This window comes from Arvicanthis niloticus, chromosome 16 (assembly GCF_011762505.2).
Source record: "Arvicanthis niloticus isolate mArvNil1 chromosome 16, mArvNil1.pat.X, whole genome shotgun sequence".
Lineage (NCBI taxonomy): Eukaryota > Metazoa > Chordata > Mammalia > Rodentia > Muridae > Arvicanthis > Arvicanthis niloticus.
Genome location: NC_047673.1, coordinates 4,794,263 through 4,812,568, shown reverse-complemented (window position 1 = coordinate 4,812,568; position 18,306 = coordinate 4,794,263). Strand labels below are relative to the sequence as shown.

Genomic DNA, 18,306 nt, shown 5'->3' with positions numbered 1-18,306 from the left:
GGAGGAAGCAGATCCTCACTCAAGCAGGAGAGGGAGAGCAAAGCAACGAAATACAATGTTACACTCATAAGAAAAAGTCACTGCAACAAAGTACAATGTTACGCTGGTTTATGAAAAAGTCACTGTGACTGCTCATTTCTTTGTGCCCCAATAAAAAGACAGCTGCAGATAAAATATGCAGACCAGCTGGATCATTCCTTTCTTAAACATTTTTGCTCACCAATTATTTTATCTTGTCAAGGACTACAATGCATCAATGTTTCCCAAATATTTAGTTTTCAGAGCAAGCGAGAGTGGCATGGTTATGTGAACCTATGAGAAACTGGACTAGATTATGGAGAGAAAAGGTTTTTCTAGAGGAATACAGCAAGGTTAGCAATGTGGTAATGAGCCTCAGGAAGCCTCTGAAACTCTGCAAGGAGAAGCAAGCTGCTGGGGGTGGGGGGGGGTGTTATCAACCAAGCCCTTGTGCTGTGACCCTTCCTCTGGCTCAAAACTGTGGGTGGTGTTATTTGGGAAATGGGGTGAAAAGTGTATTTTTGTGTCTGGCTACTATGAGAAAAACTACTTTTTTTTTTCTTTCTAAAATTAAAACTTGCAAAGCTTAAAGAAAGCAAAATCAAAATGAAAGCATTTCACTCTGATGAGGAAATAATCCATCATTAAGTTCTCACTGGACATTAAAAACTGATAAAATTACAGCTTTTAGGACATGGCAGCCTCATTCCTATCCCCTGAGGAGATCTCCGGCCAAGGAGCACAGGCAGACACATGAAGATAGCCATGTGTCTCTCTAGAAGCCAACACTTCCCCGAACAATAAAAGCTAAGCTCAATGTGATTCGATTATCTAAAATTTAATCTGAGGTCATATGTTTACTGTCTTATACTATTCTGTGTGCTTATTCCCTGGTCAGTTTGAAAAGGCTCTTGTTAAAAGAACTCTGGAGGGTGGCTGATGGGAGCTGCAGTTCAAACACTATCATAGACTGGAGACTTACAAGCATCAGCCATGCTGGACTGAATCCTAAGTGGACAGATGATGGCTGGTCATTACCTTTTCGTATGGTCGGCGTGTCGCTGTCTGCAATCAGCTGCAGACAGTCTTGAATGACTGAAAAGTAAAAAAGAAACAAAACAAAAAACCACAGTGTTTTAGTTATTGGCAGAAGCAAGAAGACCACGAAGAAGAAAGAAGACATAGCTAACCCTGTGCCCTAGGAGCAGTAACAGCTTCACACTGCTTGCAGGATGCTGTTCTCATGGTGTCTTTGTGAAACTGCCCCCTTTAAACACACACAGTTCTTGACACCCAAGGTGAAGCTTCAGTGTTTCGAGAATACAGTGAGAGGCTATCTGTGACATTGTCTCAGCTCCACTGAGATATTTTGAAAGCAGATTTATTTATTTTAATTTTTTATATTTTATTATTTAAAATAAGACAATTAATACTTTTAAATATATGTCAATCATAGTCTTCCCCTCTTCTAAGTCCTTCCAGATCCTCTCTCCCTCCCTACCCACCAAACTTTAATATCTTTCTCAAGAGAAAAGAACAAAACAAAACCCAAAAGCACTAACCCAATATAATAAAACTTTTCAAAACCAAGAAAACAAAACAAAATAACAAATAGAAAACAACAACAACCAATCAACCAACCAACCAACCAACCAACCAAACAAGCAAAAACCCCAGCAAGCTGTAACCAAACAAAAGAACACAGAAAAGTTGTGGTGCCCACTACGCGTTCATCAACTACTCCTGAACTTGAAGCCTACCCTGAGTGGGTGATATACCCAGTGCTGCTTCTTTGGAGAAAACTGACCTTCCTTCTCCCAGCAGGCATAAATGACAGCTCAGTTGTGAACCTGTACCCTAGTGGCTAGGTTTTTGTTCATTAATTCATTCATTCATTTTTTAAAAAACAAAACAAAATAAAATATAATAATATGAAGCAAGAGCTATCACATTGACCTTGGACAGGATAAACCAACAGAAGAAGAGCCCAAGAGAGGGCACAGGAGTCAGAGACCCATTCATTCACACACTCAGAAATCCCATGCTAGACTGAAAGCCAGAACATACACTGAGGAGCTGGTATAGACCCAGGTAGGTCCTTTGGTGTTTACATGCACCATATACTTGAAGAGTTATGTTCATAAGAATTTTCTAAAATAATTTTCACTTAAGAAAAATCTAACATCAAATAGCTACTTACTACAATATATATATATATATATATATATATATATATATATATATATATATATATAACTTGTGCCATGTCTGAAAGTGAAACTAACTGCCAGAATTTACTGACAGACAGGAATGGTAAATACCATCCTAAGGCTTTTTGTGTATTTTGTCTTGATATTGACAAGAACTCGAAAAATCAGGTTCTGGAAGGCTAGCTTTAAAGAGTATAGACAGGGGCTGGAGAGATGGCTCAGCAGTTAAGAGCATTTACTGCTCTTTCAGAGGTCCTGAGTTCAATTCCCAGCAACTACATGGTGGCTCACAACCATCTGTAATGGGATCTGATGCCCTCTTCTGGTGTGTCTGAAGAGACTGACAGTGTACTCACCATATTTATGTATATGTATATGTATATGTATATATATATATGTATACATATATATATATGTGTGTGTATATAATAGATATTATATATACTATTTATTTTATAATATGTATAATAAAGAAATAAATTTTTTTTTAAAAAAAGGAGTATAGACAACTTTTTCAGAGCCTTAGAGATGCCAGGATGAGACCAGAGTTTAAATTTTACTCTATTTTGCTCTAGAGTCAAAGTCAAGTTTTTTCAGCAGAATATTTTGGATAGAAGAGAAAACAAAAACGGAACAAACAAATAAAACCTTAAAATAAAATGTAAGGTTTTCTGGGGCTGGTCAGTCAACAAGCTCTCCTGAAATGATCAGGTCAAAACACACATATCCAGGGAGCAAAGAACAACTGTTAAAGAAAATAGCCCAAAACAAATGCAGGGCTTTCTGCTGATGTGTAAGGAGAACCACAAGAAGCAGTAAATGCCTGTGCAAATGCAAATGATAAATCTAAGCATGCATTAAAAAATAAAAATTAAAAAGTACTCAGGAGGCAAAGGCAGAAGCAGAGGGATCTCTATGCATTCGAGGGCAGCCTGGTCTACGTCGTGAATCCCAGGCCATTCAAGGCTGCAGAGTGGGACTCCTACTCCCCCATCAACCTCTTTCAAAAACTAATAATAAATCTTTTATTTAGTATATATTCATTGTACAAAGTGACAACTGTCATGAAGTCATTTTTCTTCAATGTACTATGTATTCTAACCACATTCACTCATTATCCTCTCCTACCCTCTTCTATGAGGCCATCTCCTCTTCCCAATTAATCCCCCTTCTACTTATGTGTGTGTGTGTGTGTGCCTGACAATTAAGTGAAACTATGCTGATGCAATCTTAGAATCTATACCCTTGTAGGAACCCACAAAATAACACTGTTAGTAGTGTTTGCACTGTTGGCTTTAACACAATGCAGTCGGATGGCTGGGAACATACTAGGAGGGCACTGGTAAAGTTAGTTGGTGTCATACTAACTGAAGGTAATAAAGGCAAGATGCAAGAACTTCCTATTGGAATTACTTTCTGACTGTTTCTTTAAGCTCAGTAGGACACTGCCACAAGCCTCATATCTGTGTCCTACCAACGAAGTCTGTTCAAACTCACCACCAAGCTGGTAGGAAAATATCATAATTAAATTTCAGCTGAACTAAAACTTGGCTCTAGCCTACACATTGAATAAAAAAGTTTTGGCATGTATCATGAGAAATATGACCCTTAGAAGAAATATAACCCTTAGAAGGGAAAGTTTGTTTCAAGAAGTGCTCCTCGGAGACAAAAACAGGCTATCAACTGGCTGCTAAGTACCAGCATCTCAGGTCGCATTCACCAGTTCATCACTAGCACTGGGTCTAGGAAGTCTCGGGCCTTTTGGATACATTTTTTTTCTTTTAAGAAATTTAAAATTACCACTAAACCTTTTCCAGTTTTTATTATAGGAGTCATCCAATGAGGATCTTATTTTATCTATAGCAGTGCAACAACAGATTTGCTGCACAGTGAACCAAACTCAGACAACTGTAGTGTTTCCCAATAGTGTAGATATCTAGCCATCCCATTCTAGAGATCCATAGTCTAATGAAAGAAACAGCTATGGATAACAACTGTGAACTTCATTAATAGTGCTTAGTATGTCATGGGTTTAAAAATACCTTTCCATCTCCCACAACTGCAATTATATAAAATGTTGAACAGAGTTCTCTTCCCAGCTAAGTTGGCAGTAGAACCCATCAAAGATTGAGACACAAGAAGGTATCTTTAGAAATCATGACACAGTGATATATAAAACCATGAAGAATCTGAGAATGGTCACATTCTTAGACCTCAAGAATATTCACTCATTATAAACTGCATAATGTATCTAAAAGAAAAAAGATTGACTCAGCGAAGTAAGTAGTTTATAAAGTGAAATTCCTGAAGGATGAACACAGCTGCCCTCACTCAATATTGGTGTGAGGAAAGCCAACCGTCCTGTCCTCACAGTGTTAGCTGGAGCTCTTAAATGTTACGCATATGGAAAGCTTGCCTTCCTATCTGAAAGCTATAACTTACACTGTAATACCCATACACGTTTTAATCAAGAAAATTTGAAGCACGTGATTTGAAACAGGAAGGAAGCCACTAATGTGTGCTGTTGCTTTCTGTATCAGAATCAAAGCCCTTCGAGCCGAAGCTGGTTGACTGTATAGTATTTCAACAAATCGAAGTCCAATATAAACAAGTAACCATTATGTAATTGTGGATGGTTACGTCTGGCTCACGAGGAAAGAATGTCACACACAGAGCTTTTCTCCTGCAGCGCAGTTTCCCAGTGTGCCCTGACAATTACTTTGGCAATCATGTCAAGGACAGAGAAAAGCCAGACTCGAAAAGACACTGCAACAGATGAGCACCCACATAATTCCCTGTTTACAAGATTGAGGGGTTGGTCTCCACACCTATAAACATTAGACAGCTCAGAAAAATCCCTTCTGCTTCCTGTTTCTTTCTAGTTCCCATTAACCTTGGATCTTGAGTACATTTTCCCAAATCTATACAATCCTCAAACCCAACTGAACTATTCCTGTTCATGGTGGGGACAAGTACAGAAGCAGTTTGTTCCTGCTTGGGAAGTAAAAGTCTATATTTGAATAATTACTGGTTCCCCAAATAACTAACTGGTCCTGTTATTGTTATTATTACCAAGGAGACAGACATCACACAGTAGAATTATGGCACACTGTCAATCGTGGAGAACACACAGTTTCTGCAAGCTGAAATGGACAGCCGACAGATAATGAAGTCAGACCATACTTCTGCCCCTGATCTCATATATATTTTGAAGTGTTATCAAAACCAGAACATATTGGAATTTACAGGTATTTTGTAGTAAATGGAAGGAACTTGTTTATTTGCTAAATGGTTGTTTTATATATATAACAATTTTATATATATATATATATATATCATATATAAAACAATTCAGTATATATATTTATTATTTAAGAGTTTATTATTATTTATTATTTTATTATTTATTTATCATTTTAAAGTTTATGCTAACTTTGTTTCATTACTCCAAATGACCCTGGGCTTCCCTTGGCTCATCTAAGATGTGTTATCACCCCTGGGAACATTCACAAAGAAGTCTAGTGCAGCATGTGATCCAGAGATCTGCATTTTCATGTTTATTGTGCATCTATTTACAACAGTTAAGTTATGGAACGCTGCTTACATTGCACATCTCATGAACATTTAAAAAGTAGAATGCATATATGATAGATATGATACAGTGCTATTTGGGCATAAAACAAATTATGTCATTTTCAGAAAGTGGATGGATGGTAGATCACCAAATTAAGTGAAATATGACAGAATTGGGAAGATAGATATGTATATTTGCTCACTTATGTAAAATCTACATTTATATATATGGCATGATATATGCAACACATATATATAACACACAGTCACAGAAACACACATGACACAAAAGTAAAGAGGGAGTTATTTGGAAAGAGAAAAGAGCCCACATACTGTTGTGTGACAAAATTTTTTCTGGGGAGATATAACATACACATCTAGTTGACCCAGGCAAAGGACCCATGACAGATCAAAGTATGGATACCATCAAAGTCCAACTTGGTGAACCATGAGTTGTTTTTATTGGGGTTACTTATAGAGCAGAAATGACTCAAAGACAGATGCATCATCACAGCCTACCCCCAGCATGGGTGACAGCTCACAAAGCTGGGAACCTGGAGCTCACTGCACAGCCTGCAGCCTGCTCAAGAGATTGGAGACTGTCCTTTCCAGATGCCTTAGTTGGTCTAAACCTCTTGCAGGCAGCTGGGTTAGTTTCTGCTTCTTTCAGGCAGGTGGTCTGGTCTCAGAGTTTTCTCTGTTGGCTTTCTCCCATGAGAATCTTCTTTGCAGGCCAGCTTCTGTCTTAGTTAGGGTTTGCATTGCTCTAAAGAGACACCATGACCAAGGCAACTCTTATAAAGGACAGCCTTGAGGTTTGGTCCATTATCATCATGTTGGGAAGCATGGCAGCATCCAGGCAGAGATGGCACTGGAGCAGCTGAGAGGTCTACATCTTATTCTGAAGGCAAAGAGGAGAAGACTGTCTTCCAGGCATCTAGGAGGAGGATCTAAAAGCCCACTCCCACAGTGACACACTTCCTCTAACAAGGCCACAACTTTTAATAGTGCCATTCCCTGTGCCAAGCATATTCAAACCACCTCATTCCACTCCTTGGACCCCATTGGCTTGCTCATGGGACCCATACCTAAACACAGCATAATGCAAAATATATTTAGTCCAGTGTCTGGGATCAACATTTCTGGTCACTTCACCAGCTCTGCCCTCTGTAGCACACTATGCTCTGGTTGACTCCATTCTGCTGTTGCTGCTGTTCTTGATCATCCCACGGTACTGGTGTCTCCAGTAGGCTGGATTTGTCCACTGCAACTAGGCTTCACCAATAGCCTTCATGGTGCCAAGCCTCAACTTCTTTGCATAATTCCTTCAGTCCTCAGCCATCAACTGCAACTGAGGCTGCACCTTCACCAGTGGCCTTCCGTGGCCTCTCGGAGTGCCAAGTCTTAGCTGTTCTCCATGACCCCTTTATTCCTTCAACACCAATACCACCTGGTGATTCTTACACATTACCGAGTTCAGCTGCAGCATGAGGTACAACCTTGGCTATCTCTGGAACATAGCTTCTTTGCGTGCTCAGAAAACACTTTCCAGAAGATTTTACCTCAGTGATGCTGGTCTCTTTTTAATCACTGCTAATTTCTTAGCTCCAGCTAACCAGCATCAGTTGTCCCAGTAGTCCCTTCTATTCTAGACAGTAAGGCCAAAGCCACATGGCCAAAGCTGCTGAGTTCTGCTGCTTACTAGGGCTGGACCATGGTCCCCTTGTTCTATTACGTCATCACCAGCTTTCTGTTTTTCAACCCTTTCCCTGCCTAAGCTTGGCTGTCCTGGAACTTGCTCTGTAAATTGACATTGAACTCAGAGATCGGCATGCCTCTGTTTGCTGAGTTCTGAGATTAAAGGCGTGTACCAGGCTGACCTTGAACTCAGGGATCTGCTTGCTTCTGTCTCCTGGGATTAAAGGCATGTACCACCTTGCCTGGGCCTAAGCTTTTCATGGCCACTATTCCTCAAGATCTGGATCAAAAGCGTGTGTGTCTTCTGACCTGCATATCTGTTATCACAGTTGTGTTCTTCATTTCTGGAGTGTGGTTCGTTCCAGATTAAAAGCCCAGATGAAAACGATCACCAAGTCCCTTGTTCAACTGCAAAAGCATAATAAACTTAGCAGGGTGGGATCTTTCCTCAAGAACACAGTCCCTTGATCTATTTATCTCCTTGAACGTGGGCTTCAGCTCCAGTCTCCTTCCTGGTGCCTCTTTAATACTTGAAGCACACATTTTTTATTTTTCTTTTCTCAACTTGTTCCTTTTCATTCACACATTCTTTATAAGAGTAAACTTTAGTAACCACACAACAGAATTTATACCAGACTGTTTAGAGACTTCCTCTGTCAAAGCAATTAATCTAAATTTCTTCTCCTTAGCCTCACGTAGACTTTTCAGACAAGGGTAAAAGGCAGACACATTCTTCATCAAAATATCACAAGAACAGTCACTAGGCCACATACTAAAATTCTTCTCCATTAAATCAACTTGAGCCAGGCCTGAACAGTTCAAATAACCCTCACCACTAATGTCTTCCATATCCCTACTAGGATGGTCCATTAAGCCTCACTTAAAGCATCCTGCTACTTTCCAAAGTCCCTAATCACACATTCCTCCAAACAAAAGCATGGTCAGGCCTATCACAGCAATACACCAATCCTTGGTGCCAACTTCTGTCTTAGCTACAGTTTGCATTCTGTGAACAGACACCATGACCAAGGCAACTCTTATAAAGGACAACATTTAATTGGGGCCGGCTTACTGGTTCTGAGGTTCAGTCCATTATCATCATGTTGAGAATGGCGGCATCCAGGCAGGCATGGTGCAGGAGGAGCTGAGAGGTCTACATCTTGTTCTGAAGGCAAACAGAAGACTGGCTTTTTAGGCAGCTAGAAGGAGAGTCTAAAAGCCCACCTCCACAGTGACACACTTCCTCCAACAAGGCCACACCTACTAACAAGGCCACACCTCCTAATAGTGCTATTTCCTGTGCTAAGCATATTCAAACCAGGATAGCTTCCTTTGGTCTGAGAAGGGCTCTCAGCTTTTATTGTGTACTCTAGCAGGGAAGGGCCTACTGAATTTGGTCAGTTTCTGGGACTTCCTGAAGCTATTTTGAATGTTTACCTTCCTGTTTAGGTAGTCTCCTGCAGGATGGACTGTTCCAATCTTAGAGGAAACTGTTACATGATGCATAAAAAAGATGGTAAAGGGCAGCGGGGGTGGGTATACATAGGCCCAAAGTGTGTGATATACTGTATGAAACTATTATACTGAAACCTCTACTTCTTCTAGGTAATAGACATCAATTCTTAATTTCAAATAAAAACCATGTTTTTGCCTAATGAAAGACTTTATTGCAAGGTGAAGTATACCATTCACAGGTCCACAGGGAGCAGACTCAGCCATGTTGGCTCCTCTCTCTCTCTTTCTCATTTACGTCAGAGTGACTACACAATGCCATCCAATGGCTGTCTGCCCAATTGGATAGAATCTAGCTCTTTAGAGACAGTTGTGTGCTTTAAAGGACACCACCACTCAGATGAACTTGCACTTGCCCAGAGGAGCTCACCTGTAAAAACAACAACTAAATAGAAAGACAGATGTTACCAGCTCTCCTGGGTTGCTGATGGTGCTGTGTCAAATGCTCCGACAGAGGGCCACACAGAGGAGGCTTACAATTACATGGAACCAGCCATTGTTTAGAGGAAATCCAGGTAGGAACTCAAGCAGCTATTAGCTATTACATCATATCCACAGTCAAGAGGAGAGAGAGAGAGAGAGAGAGAGAGAGAGAGAGAGAGAGAGAGGAGGAAGAGGAGGAGGAGGAGGAAGAGGAGGAGGAGGAGGAGGAGGAGGAGGAGGAGGAGGAGGAGGAGGAGGAGGAGGAGGAGGAGAAGGAGAAGGAGAAGGAGAAGGAGAAGGAGAAGGAGAAGGAGAAGGAGAAGGAGAAGGAGAAGGAGAAGGAGAAGGAGAAGGAGAAGGAGAAGGAGAAGGAGAAGGAGAAGGAGAAGAAGAAGAAGAAGAAGAAGAAGAAGAAGAAGAAGAAGAAGAAGAAGAAGAAGAAGAAGAAGAAGAAGAAGAAGAAAGAGAGAAATACTTCCTCCCTTGCTGGCTTGTAGTCGGCCATCTTTCTTCATTCTTCAATAGTTCAGAGCCTCCTACCCATGGAATGGTGATCCTCAAAATGGTTTTCTATATAAATTAACAGCCAAGGCACTCTGCCGGAGATATGACCACAGGCCAACTTGATTTAGACAATTCCTCAAAAGATTCTCTTCTCAGGTGATTCTCAGGCATGCCGATCTGACTTAAAACTCACCTACATGTTGGCCATCTGGAATTATCAATACAAACAGCGCATTGCTTGAAATCATTTTGAAAATAAAAGATCACATCTGAAAAGTACAAAAGCTAACATCATGGGGAAATATTGACGTTTCAAGGAGAGCTGGAAAGATGTCTCCCAGCATCCTGCATAGTTCTGATACTCAGAAAACTGATTTATCTACTTTTTTTCAACATACTATTTTCCAGTATTATATCAACTTACATGTATCATTCATTTGTTTTCTCTGTATGCCTCTAATGACTCCAGAGAACAGACTCACTGCTGCATTTGGCTGCACTGACTCCCTTGGCTTCTGGCTCCTTATTTCCCAAAACTTCTAGTTTAACCAGAACAGGGTTCAGATATTTGGTTATCAGATTAGTATTTCTAATTTTAAAGACATTTTTGGAAACTGAACAGATGCCAGTTCTTGCAACACATACACACACACACACACACACACACACACACACACACACCCACATGGCAGGGTTCAGGGGAGCCTTAATACAGAAAAAGAGAAGGGAAAAAAAGAGTGAAGACTAGGTCAAAGATCACCTAGCAGCAGCCAGCTGTTCTAGGAAAGGACCCACCCATGCCCGGTGGGAGGCTCAAGTTCACCTAAATGGCACAGAGATCTACATCGAATTCTTCACAGACATGGTGCAGCCTACAGATCAATCTATGCCAGAAAGGCTAAGGCAACTTTTCCAATTTGGAAGACATCACAACTTTCCCTCTCTTGGATTGGATTATGGAGATCAAGAAAGGCCACACAAATAGTATTGGCATTTCTCTTGATCCAAGAAAAGCCTTGTGTTACAATAACATTAGGTATTAAATCTGTGTGTTATCCTTTAATTTCTAAATTTTACTGTTGTGAAATGCAGTGTAGCATCCCGGATGGAACCTAAACTCCCAAGCTGCAACTGGTACCGATGCTCATCAGCCTGGATTTCCTCTTGGGGCCTCGTGCCACTTAGTTAAGGGAGGCTGGGCAGAGGGATTCCCAGAAGCTCTGAACTATCTTTGCAACCCTCTATAGTTCAAAACCGATTCCAAACTGAGAAGTCTGCGTGGATAAATAGATAAAAATAAGGCAAAGTGACCCAAGTTGTCCAATAATTATTTGGAGATAAAATAGAGATAATTCTTGCATGGTTGTGAATCTTAAACGATTCTGGTCCTTGTGCTCTTGTAATCTTTGGACCCCTCTGCCTTCCTTTATGTCTCATAACTGTCCCTGTTTCCATCTCTGCATTGCCACTGCTACTGTTGCAGGAGCTTTGATAGATGTCATCCACAGAATGATCGATACAATGTTGTTGTTAAAAGAGTTTTGTCTTTCTAGAATCAAAAACAGGTATTTATTTCTACTTTCCCTGTTCACTAACAAGTGAGGAAGCTGAAGCTTGATCCTGGGGTCCTGAGCGTTTGAGGCAGAAGCTGGACCTCTGAGCTGGCTCCTCTTCCCTCGTTGTATTTCATTTTAAGGCAGGAGTCACTAAGCTGTCTTGCGCAGGGACTGACTTCATCATGTGATCCTCCTTCCTTGGCTTCAGAGTAGCTGGGAGGGCAGGCTAATTTTGTTTGCCAGTTTGAAAGAAGTCACCTTCTTAGGCTCTAAAGATGTTCTTATTTGGATTGTGAAACGAATCCTTTGGTGAAGGCTCCAAGCACAGGCCAGTGTGATGGCAGTTTTAAGGAAACTAGATTATGTAATATTTTTCAGATTATGTTGCTTTAGTTTTCTTTATTATTATTAAGAATCTTTCCAAACACATTTAAAGGATTAAGAGTGAATTGTTGGTTATGATAAGCTATTTGGCAATTCTTGAATCCCGGATTTCCCCCACATTTCTGTTTATTATACTGTAATAAAATGACCTTATAAAATTCACTAAGTTAATAAAATATAATTCAAATTCAAAATAACTAAAAAAAAAAAAAAAAGTATGCCAAAATGCTAAGTTTTGAAATTAAGTAAAAGTACTAATTGTCCCTGGAAGACTCGAGGCTAGGCAGGGATTTGCCTCTTCTCTCTACTGTTATCAGATGAGATAGGACAGAGATACTCACAGCTCAGAAAACAGATACACGCAGCTCCCAAGTAAGAGCCTTAGTGGACATTTTGAAAGTAAAATAACACCCCAAGCTTATTTTAAGTGCAAGAAAACAATCAGAACAACCAGATGAGTAATAAAAATTTACAAAAATGAATAAATTTTTCTCAATTAAAAAATAAGACTCTGGGCTAGAGAGATGGCTCAGTGGTTAAGAGCATTGACTGCTCTTCTAGAGATCCTGAGTTCAACTCCCAGCAACCACATGGCAGTTCACATAGAACTGTCTGCAACTCCAGTTCCAGGAAATCTGACACCCTCAAACACCAATGCACATACAAGAAAAATAAATTAGAAAAAAATAAGATTCTATTAAACCACAATACAAGATTTTTGTGTTTCATGTAACTTTTGTGTGTTAATAGATAATCACAATGGTCACTGATAACAAAATAAAATTTCCTGATTCAAAAGAATAGTATATAAAATAAGAGTCAATACTTTAATTGCCCAGGAACAAGAGACATTTCTTTTCCTTGAGACTCATATCTGCAACTTTCCCATCTTGGGTTTATGAGTTTTAGGAAAATACATGTGAAGAAAAAACAAAATGTGTATATCATACATTGACAGTATATTATTCTTCAAATTTTACAAATTATTAATTTATTTCCCTTTCCCAGTTGTATCAGTCTGAAATATTTGGATGCATAAATCACAAATCTATAAAATATGTAAATAGAAAAAATTTTAAATATATTATTCCAGGATATTTAACCTTAATATTCCTGTCTCTGTCTCTCTCTGTTTCTCTCTGTCTCTCTTTGTCTCTCTGTCTCTCTGTCTCTCTCTCTCTCTCTCTCTCTCTCTCTCTCTCTCTCTCTCTCTCTCTCTGTTTCTCTCCCTTCTTTTTCTTCCTATGTAACCCTGTTGGCCCAGAACTTTCCATATAAATCTGACTGGATCTTGAACTCACAAAGTTCTGCCTGCCTCTCCCTCCCACATGCTGGAATTAAAGACGTACATCATCATTCTCTGCTCTTCTTTATTCTTAAAGCTCTTAAAATGAGTCTATGTCCTCTTCAGAACGGCAAAGCTGTGGTTTCTTTCTGAAACCACCCTTTAGAAGCCTGGAAGTGTAGCAGGCATGACTTAAGACCTCTCTGGCATCCCGCCTGACTATGCATTGATATCCACTAAAAATGTAAAACTATTTAGTTCATCTGAAGCAAATGGGTTGAGGGATAAGCCGGTGATAAAACTATCTCACATAAATTCAGTCTTGTACAAAGAACTCGACGCCACATAGAGAACATATTTTTGTTTGAGACAATAGCCTGAAGGGGAATGGAGAAAGGAGGAAGTCGTACCAGTGTGAGAGGCTCTATCAGAGCAAAAGACACAGGGATTAACAGGTTAGGAGCAAAGGAACACTTAGTCAGAACAAAAGACAAGTAAAGGGAATTGTAGCTTGCTAGCTGGGGAGCCAGATGCAAACATGCTTGGTAAGCCATAGGAAACAAAATCTCTTTAGGAAACTCGCAACAGCTCTATACAGGTGCGAAGAAAACACCAGATGCAGCACAAGTATTTACATCAATGTCAAATGGTAGAAAAGGAAAAGATAAATAACCAACCAACAGACAAAACTTAAAAAATATATAATTGAAAATAAAATAAAAACACGTGAAAATATTTATAATTAGTGACTGAGGCTCACACTCGAACTTAAGAAGCTATCCAAAGTTATAAAAGTATCAAAATGAAGGTATAAGAATGAAATGCTAATGAACATATAGAAACCTGTCACCCCAAAAAGTTCACAATGAGAAACTTGAATAATAAACTGTGATTCCATCGAATACATAATTCCTCAGAAACAAGAAATGCACAAAAAATTGTGTATCTTGTATCAGTCACAGTAATAATAAAACCATTATTTAAAAGACAAGTAGTAAATTAGACTAAGAGAATTACTAAGTAATCAGTGAAATACTTATTGTAAAATAAGAAACAGAATATAGCAGGGTGTACTGCTTATACCATTAAATGCGCCATGATTATGTCCTATTATTATACATGATGTTATTACATGCTCCATAATTATGTCCTATTATTCCATCCACTGTGGTATGTATACTGTTATTGCATGCACACCGTGGTATATGTGCTATTATTGTATACATTGCACTATATATGCTGTAATTATTTCAGAAAAAAAGGTAGAAGGTAGCTCACACTACATACAGTAAATTTCAAGTCTGTGCAAGATTTTTGGTACTGCAGTGCATGGAATATCTCCATACTCTTGTCATATAGCTTAGAAATTCAAGAATTTCTGCTGTTTATATGGCTTTTAAGTTATTTTTAACTCAGGCTATCAGGTAAAATATTTTTATAAGAATAAAAAAGCAGACAGCAAGAGGAATATATTAAATTGTATTGTTAACAAACAAGTATTGCTACTTTTTTCCTCATGAAGCAAGAAGAAAAGTTCATGTAGTAACTCCCAACTCTGTAGAACGCTAGGGAGTGGATAGAAGTCACCGAAGCCACAACAAAATGATTACAGGGGAATTAAGTTGCATATGGAAACGGTGCATTACAGTCTTTGCCATTTCGGTGTGTTTTGCACCTTCCCCCACCGTGTGTGTGTGTGTGTGTGTGTGTGTGTGTGTGTGTGTGTGTGTGTGTGTGTGTAAAAAAAAAAAGAAAATTAGTAAAAACTCATTATGCATGGTTTATCCACATCTGAACTTGGCTGGAACATGGGAAATCTGCAAATGCTAGAGAAGGGCTTCTTGACCGAGATGCAGGTGGTCACGTGATTCTGCGGTGACAGGAAGCGCTGCTCTGCCGCTAAGTCCTTGAGCACACACCATCATTGTGAGGGATACGTGCACCCTAGTCCTCTTGTCACTTCCCACAGACATCCTCCTATCCACACGCTCTACTCAGTGTAGGAGAAGGCATGCCATGCATCCTATTGCCTTTGCTACAAAGCCACACAAAGTGCTTTGCTCACCGCGGCTGGGCGGCTGCAGGTGTGCACAGCACAGCCCAGCTCCTAACTTCTGTGCCCCAGCCATACCTGTTTCCTCAGGTCCCTGGAAAGCGCGTCTGTTCCTGTGGCCGCGGCTGGAGTTGTGGGGTCGATGAGCTGCCGGGGTCAGGAGCTAGGAATAGAGACAACCAGTCTGTTACTGGACGGCAGGAGAGTGGCATACCTGGGGCTTCTGCACAGGCAGAGGAAGGGTGAACTCACTTTAACTCCCGCAGTCAACCCTGGAGCCCCCTGGGCGGCGGGTGTTGCTGAACCTCGGTAGCTCTGCAGCTCCATGCGCAGGCTCATCAGGTCTGCTTGCAGGGCAGCCAACTGGTACAAGGACATCGCTGTGAAACTGCTGGACAACAGGGCCAGCAGGAGGGTAGCAGCCAGCAGCCTCCCATCCCTGCAGAACCCAACCCAGGCACCCTCCTTCTGCGGAGTGATGGGAACATATCCCACTTTCATATCTTCGCCTTTCTCAGGGCAAACACAGAGGCGCGGTGGTGGCAGGGTCTTTGCAGACTCATCCATTCCACGAGGAGCACTTTGAAGGTCTAGGCCTTTGGAGTAAGTGACCGCAGGGGTGGGTCATTTCCTGTCATCTGTGTCTCAGGAGGCTGCCCGCAGAGCATGGCAGGGCTGGGCTCCCCCAGGAGCACTCTCCTGACTTTCTCTCTTCTGCATCTTTTGCTACCCTGAAGAAGGTTCTCTGGCTCTGGCCTTCCATGGATTGCTCAATCTGCCTTCCGCATTTCACTTTCAGTTTTTGTAAGATTTTTTTCATTCTATCTCAATACAGTCCTGTTTGTGGGAGATGCGAGGCCTCTGACACAGCGGCTGGGGGCAGCTTGGGGTTCAGACTGGCTCACGCCAGACAAGTTTATATCGAAGGTGCTTTCCCTTCTGTATGCTCTTAAGAACTGTCTACTTGGAGCCACATGGCTTCTAAGGAAGGGGAAGGGGGACACTGAAGGCCTAGTGGTGTAATAAAGGATAATTAATGTGCAAGTCAGATAAGCTCAGTGCTTGAGCCTGAACGGCATTTGGCTGCAGGACAAGGAAGCTAACAGCTCCCCAGTGGAAGATGAAATGGAGTGCCATAAAGCCGAGTGAGTGAACTCCGCCCGAACTTCTCCGCTGCTGTCTTAACGGGGCAACAAAGAGAACATGCTCGAGATCTATTTAAGGCCACACTGGGGATTGATCAATGTGGGCTGGATTACAGGGAAGCATGGCTTCCTCTTTGCCTTTGAGACTCAGTGTCAGAGAGCTGTTAGGCTCAGACCATCCGCGCACCCCATTCTCGACCCATCCCCAGCCCCATCCCCGTGATCTGTGTTAGGAGCTGACGCACAGTCTCCACATGGATGGCATTCATTTCATAGGTATGGACACAGAGTGTCCTTGGTCTGTACCTGGGCTTGGTGACATGCAGGCATTGTACCATTCGTTTCAGTCTTTCCCAGTCTGGAAGGCTGGCTGGGGACCTGATAACCTCAACACCCCTTTATCTTTCAGCACAGGCCGTTGAGCACTTAGCCTAGTCACCTTTGTCTAAACCTCAGGCTGCTGAGCAGTGTTTTAGCCTCATGCTGCCTTCCCCTCATAAGTTTAGGAAGAAAATCTCAGAAACAAGGATGCACAACGGCAAGGACTCCAGAGAGAAGCTTCCTAGCCACCCATCCTGCTCCTGCCCCTGGCCCTATCTCAATTACAGAACCTCTGTGTGGGTCAGTTTCTTCTTTTTCTTTTGCGCGACAGGGTTTCTCTGCATATCCCTGGCTGTCCTGGAACTCTCTCTGTAGACCAGGCTGGCCTTGAACTCAGAGATCCAACCCACCTGCCTCTGCTTCCTGAGTGCTGGGGTTACCGGAATGCACTGCCACCGAAGCACAGAGGAAGGATTCTCGCTCTCGTAGCCAGCGCTGAAATCGGTATTTTTGTATGGGTGGCCCAGTAACATTCTCATTTCCCGTCTCTTCCCAGGTGATGCTATGAGTCTTCTCCACTGGGACTGCAGCTTTTCCTCCTTTCAGTTCCGTGAGTTTTAAAGAGCTTTGTAAACCAGTTGCTGCAATCTTTACCCCCAAAATGAGCTGTTCTCTAATGAAAGATGCGTGTGACTTTTCTTTAGGTCTGGCATCAAAAAATATTTGCATCACCTTGCTCCAGTCCAGCATCACGGATACAGACCCCTGGTATAAATGGAGATTCCCGTAAGACCTCCACACTCAAAGAGACTAAGACATTAAGACTCACTCACTCGTGAGACTTACTGGTAGGACTAGAATTCCACCACCTGATAGGCTGAGACAGGGGGAATACTGTGGGTTCAAGGTTAGCCTGAGCTCTAAAGTAAAACTCTGCTTCAAAATTAAGCACACATCTCAGTCATGTGTTATTACCAAATTACATATGGAAATTAGATGACTCGAAGGAGTGCAAGACGGAGAGATGGCACCTTCCTCCTGTTCCTCTGTGTAGTTATCCAGAGGGAATTATCTAGCCAGGCGAAAGGATACCCTTGGCCCCCTTTACTATAAGGCAAAGAACTTCACAGCCAAGCTCCTCAGGTTAAAGCCCAGACCAAACTGAGTGCAAGCCATTTTAGAACAAGCCTCCAATGTTGGTTCAGGTCGTGCTGTGCTATGCATCAGTGGCTACTGCTTCTTAAAAAAAAAAAAAAAAAAAAAAAAAAAAAAAAAAAAAAAGATTCCAGGAAACCTCCCTCTGGCTAGCAGGCACCACTGTTTGTACAACCTCCACAAAGTTCACACAGAAACAGCTCCTTTAACATTACGGCTTTTGGATTTCTTACAAGACAAAAGTTATCTGTCCCTAACTCAAAGGTTTGCTCCCTGCACAGGAAATGGCTTGACGGTTCAATCAGAGCTTTACTAGACGCTGAGTGCGCTCTTAATTCTTGACTACCGCACAGCACTGGTGTTTTCCTTGTTCTTAGGCAGTTTGTGGGTGTTTGCCATGTAAGGCACGTCTCTTGGAATATCAGATAGATCTTGTTTTAATGCAGTAAGTTAGTCTGCATCTTGGTGC

The 18,306-nt window shown here is 41.4% G+C and overlaps 1 protein-coding gene and 1 long non-coding RNA gene across 5 annotated transcripts in view; one reads left to right on the top strand and one right to left on the bottom strand.

Annotated features, from left to right (window-relative positions):
• Tnfsf13b (TNF superfamily member 13b) overlaps positions 1-15,968 on the bottom strand; it is a 36,962-nt gene extending 20,994 nt beyond the window's left edge. Inside the window, exons 1-4 of one of the 4 annotated variants that reach the window (XM_076913794.1) lie at positions 15,469-15,968; positions 15,295-15,379; positions 8,572-8,664; positions 1,057-1,113 (exon numbers count right to left, since the gene is read on the bottom strand). In XM_076913794.1, coding sequence (XP_076769909.1) covers positions 1,057-1,113; positions 8,572-8,664; positions 15,295-15,379; positions 15,469-15,783 — 550 coding nt within the window. In that variant the 5' untranslated portion in view covers positions 15,784-15,968. The remainder of the gene's footprint in view (positions 1-1,056; positions 1,114-8,571; positions 8,665-15,294; positions 15,380-15,468) is intronic. The other 3 variants (XM_034520609.2, XM_076913793.1, XM_076913795.1) reach the window with 3 other exon arrangements.
• Positions 15,969-16,222: 254 nt separating this feature from the next.
• Positions 16,223-17,881, top strand: LOC143434635 (uncharacterized). The gene is made up of 3 exons (XR_013104253.1): positions 16,223-16,361; positions 17,239-17,292; positions 17,387-17,881. It is a non-coding gene; the product is annotated as an uncharacterized LOC143434635 (long non-coding RNA).
• Positions 17,882-18,306: the final 425 nt, after the last annotated feature.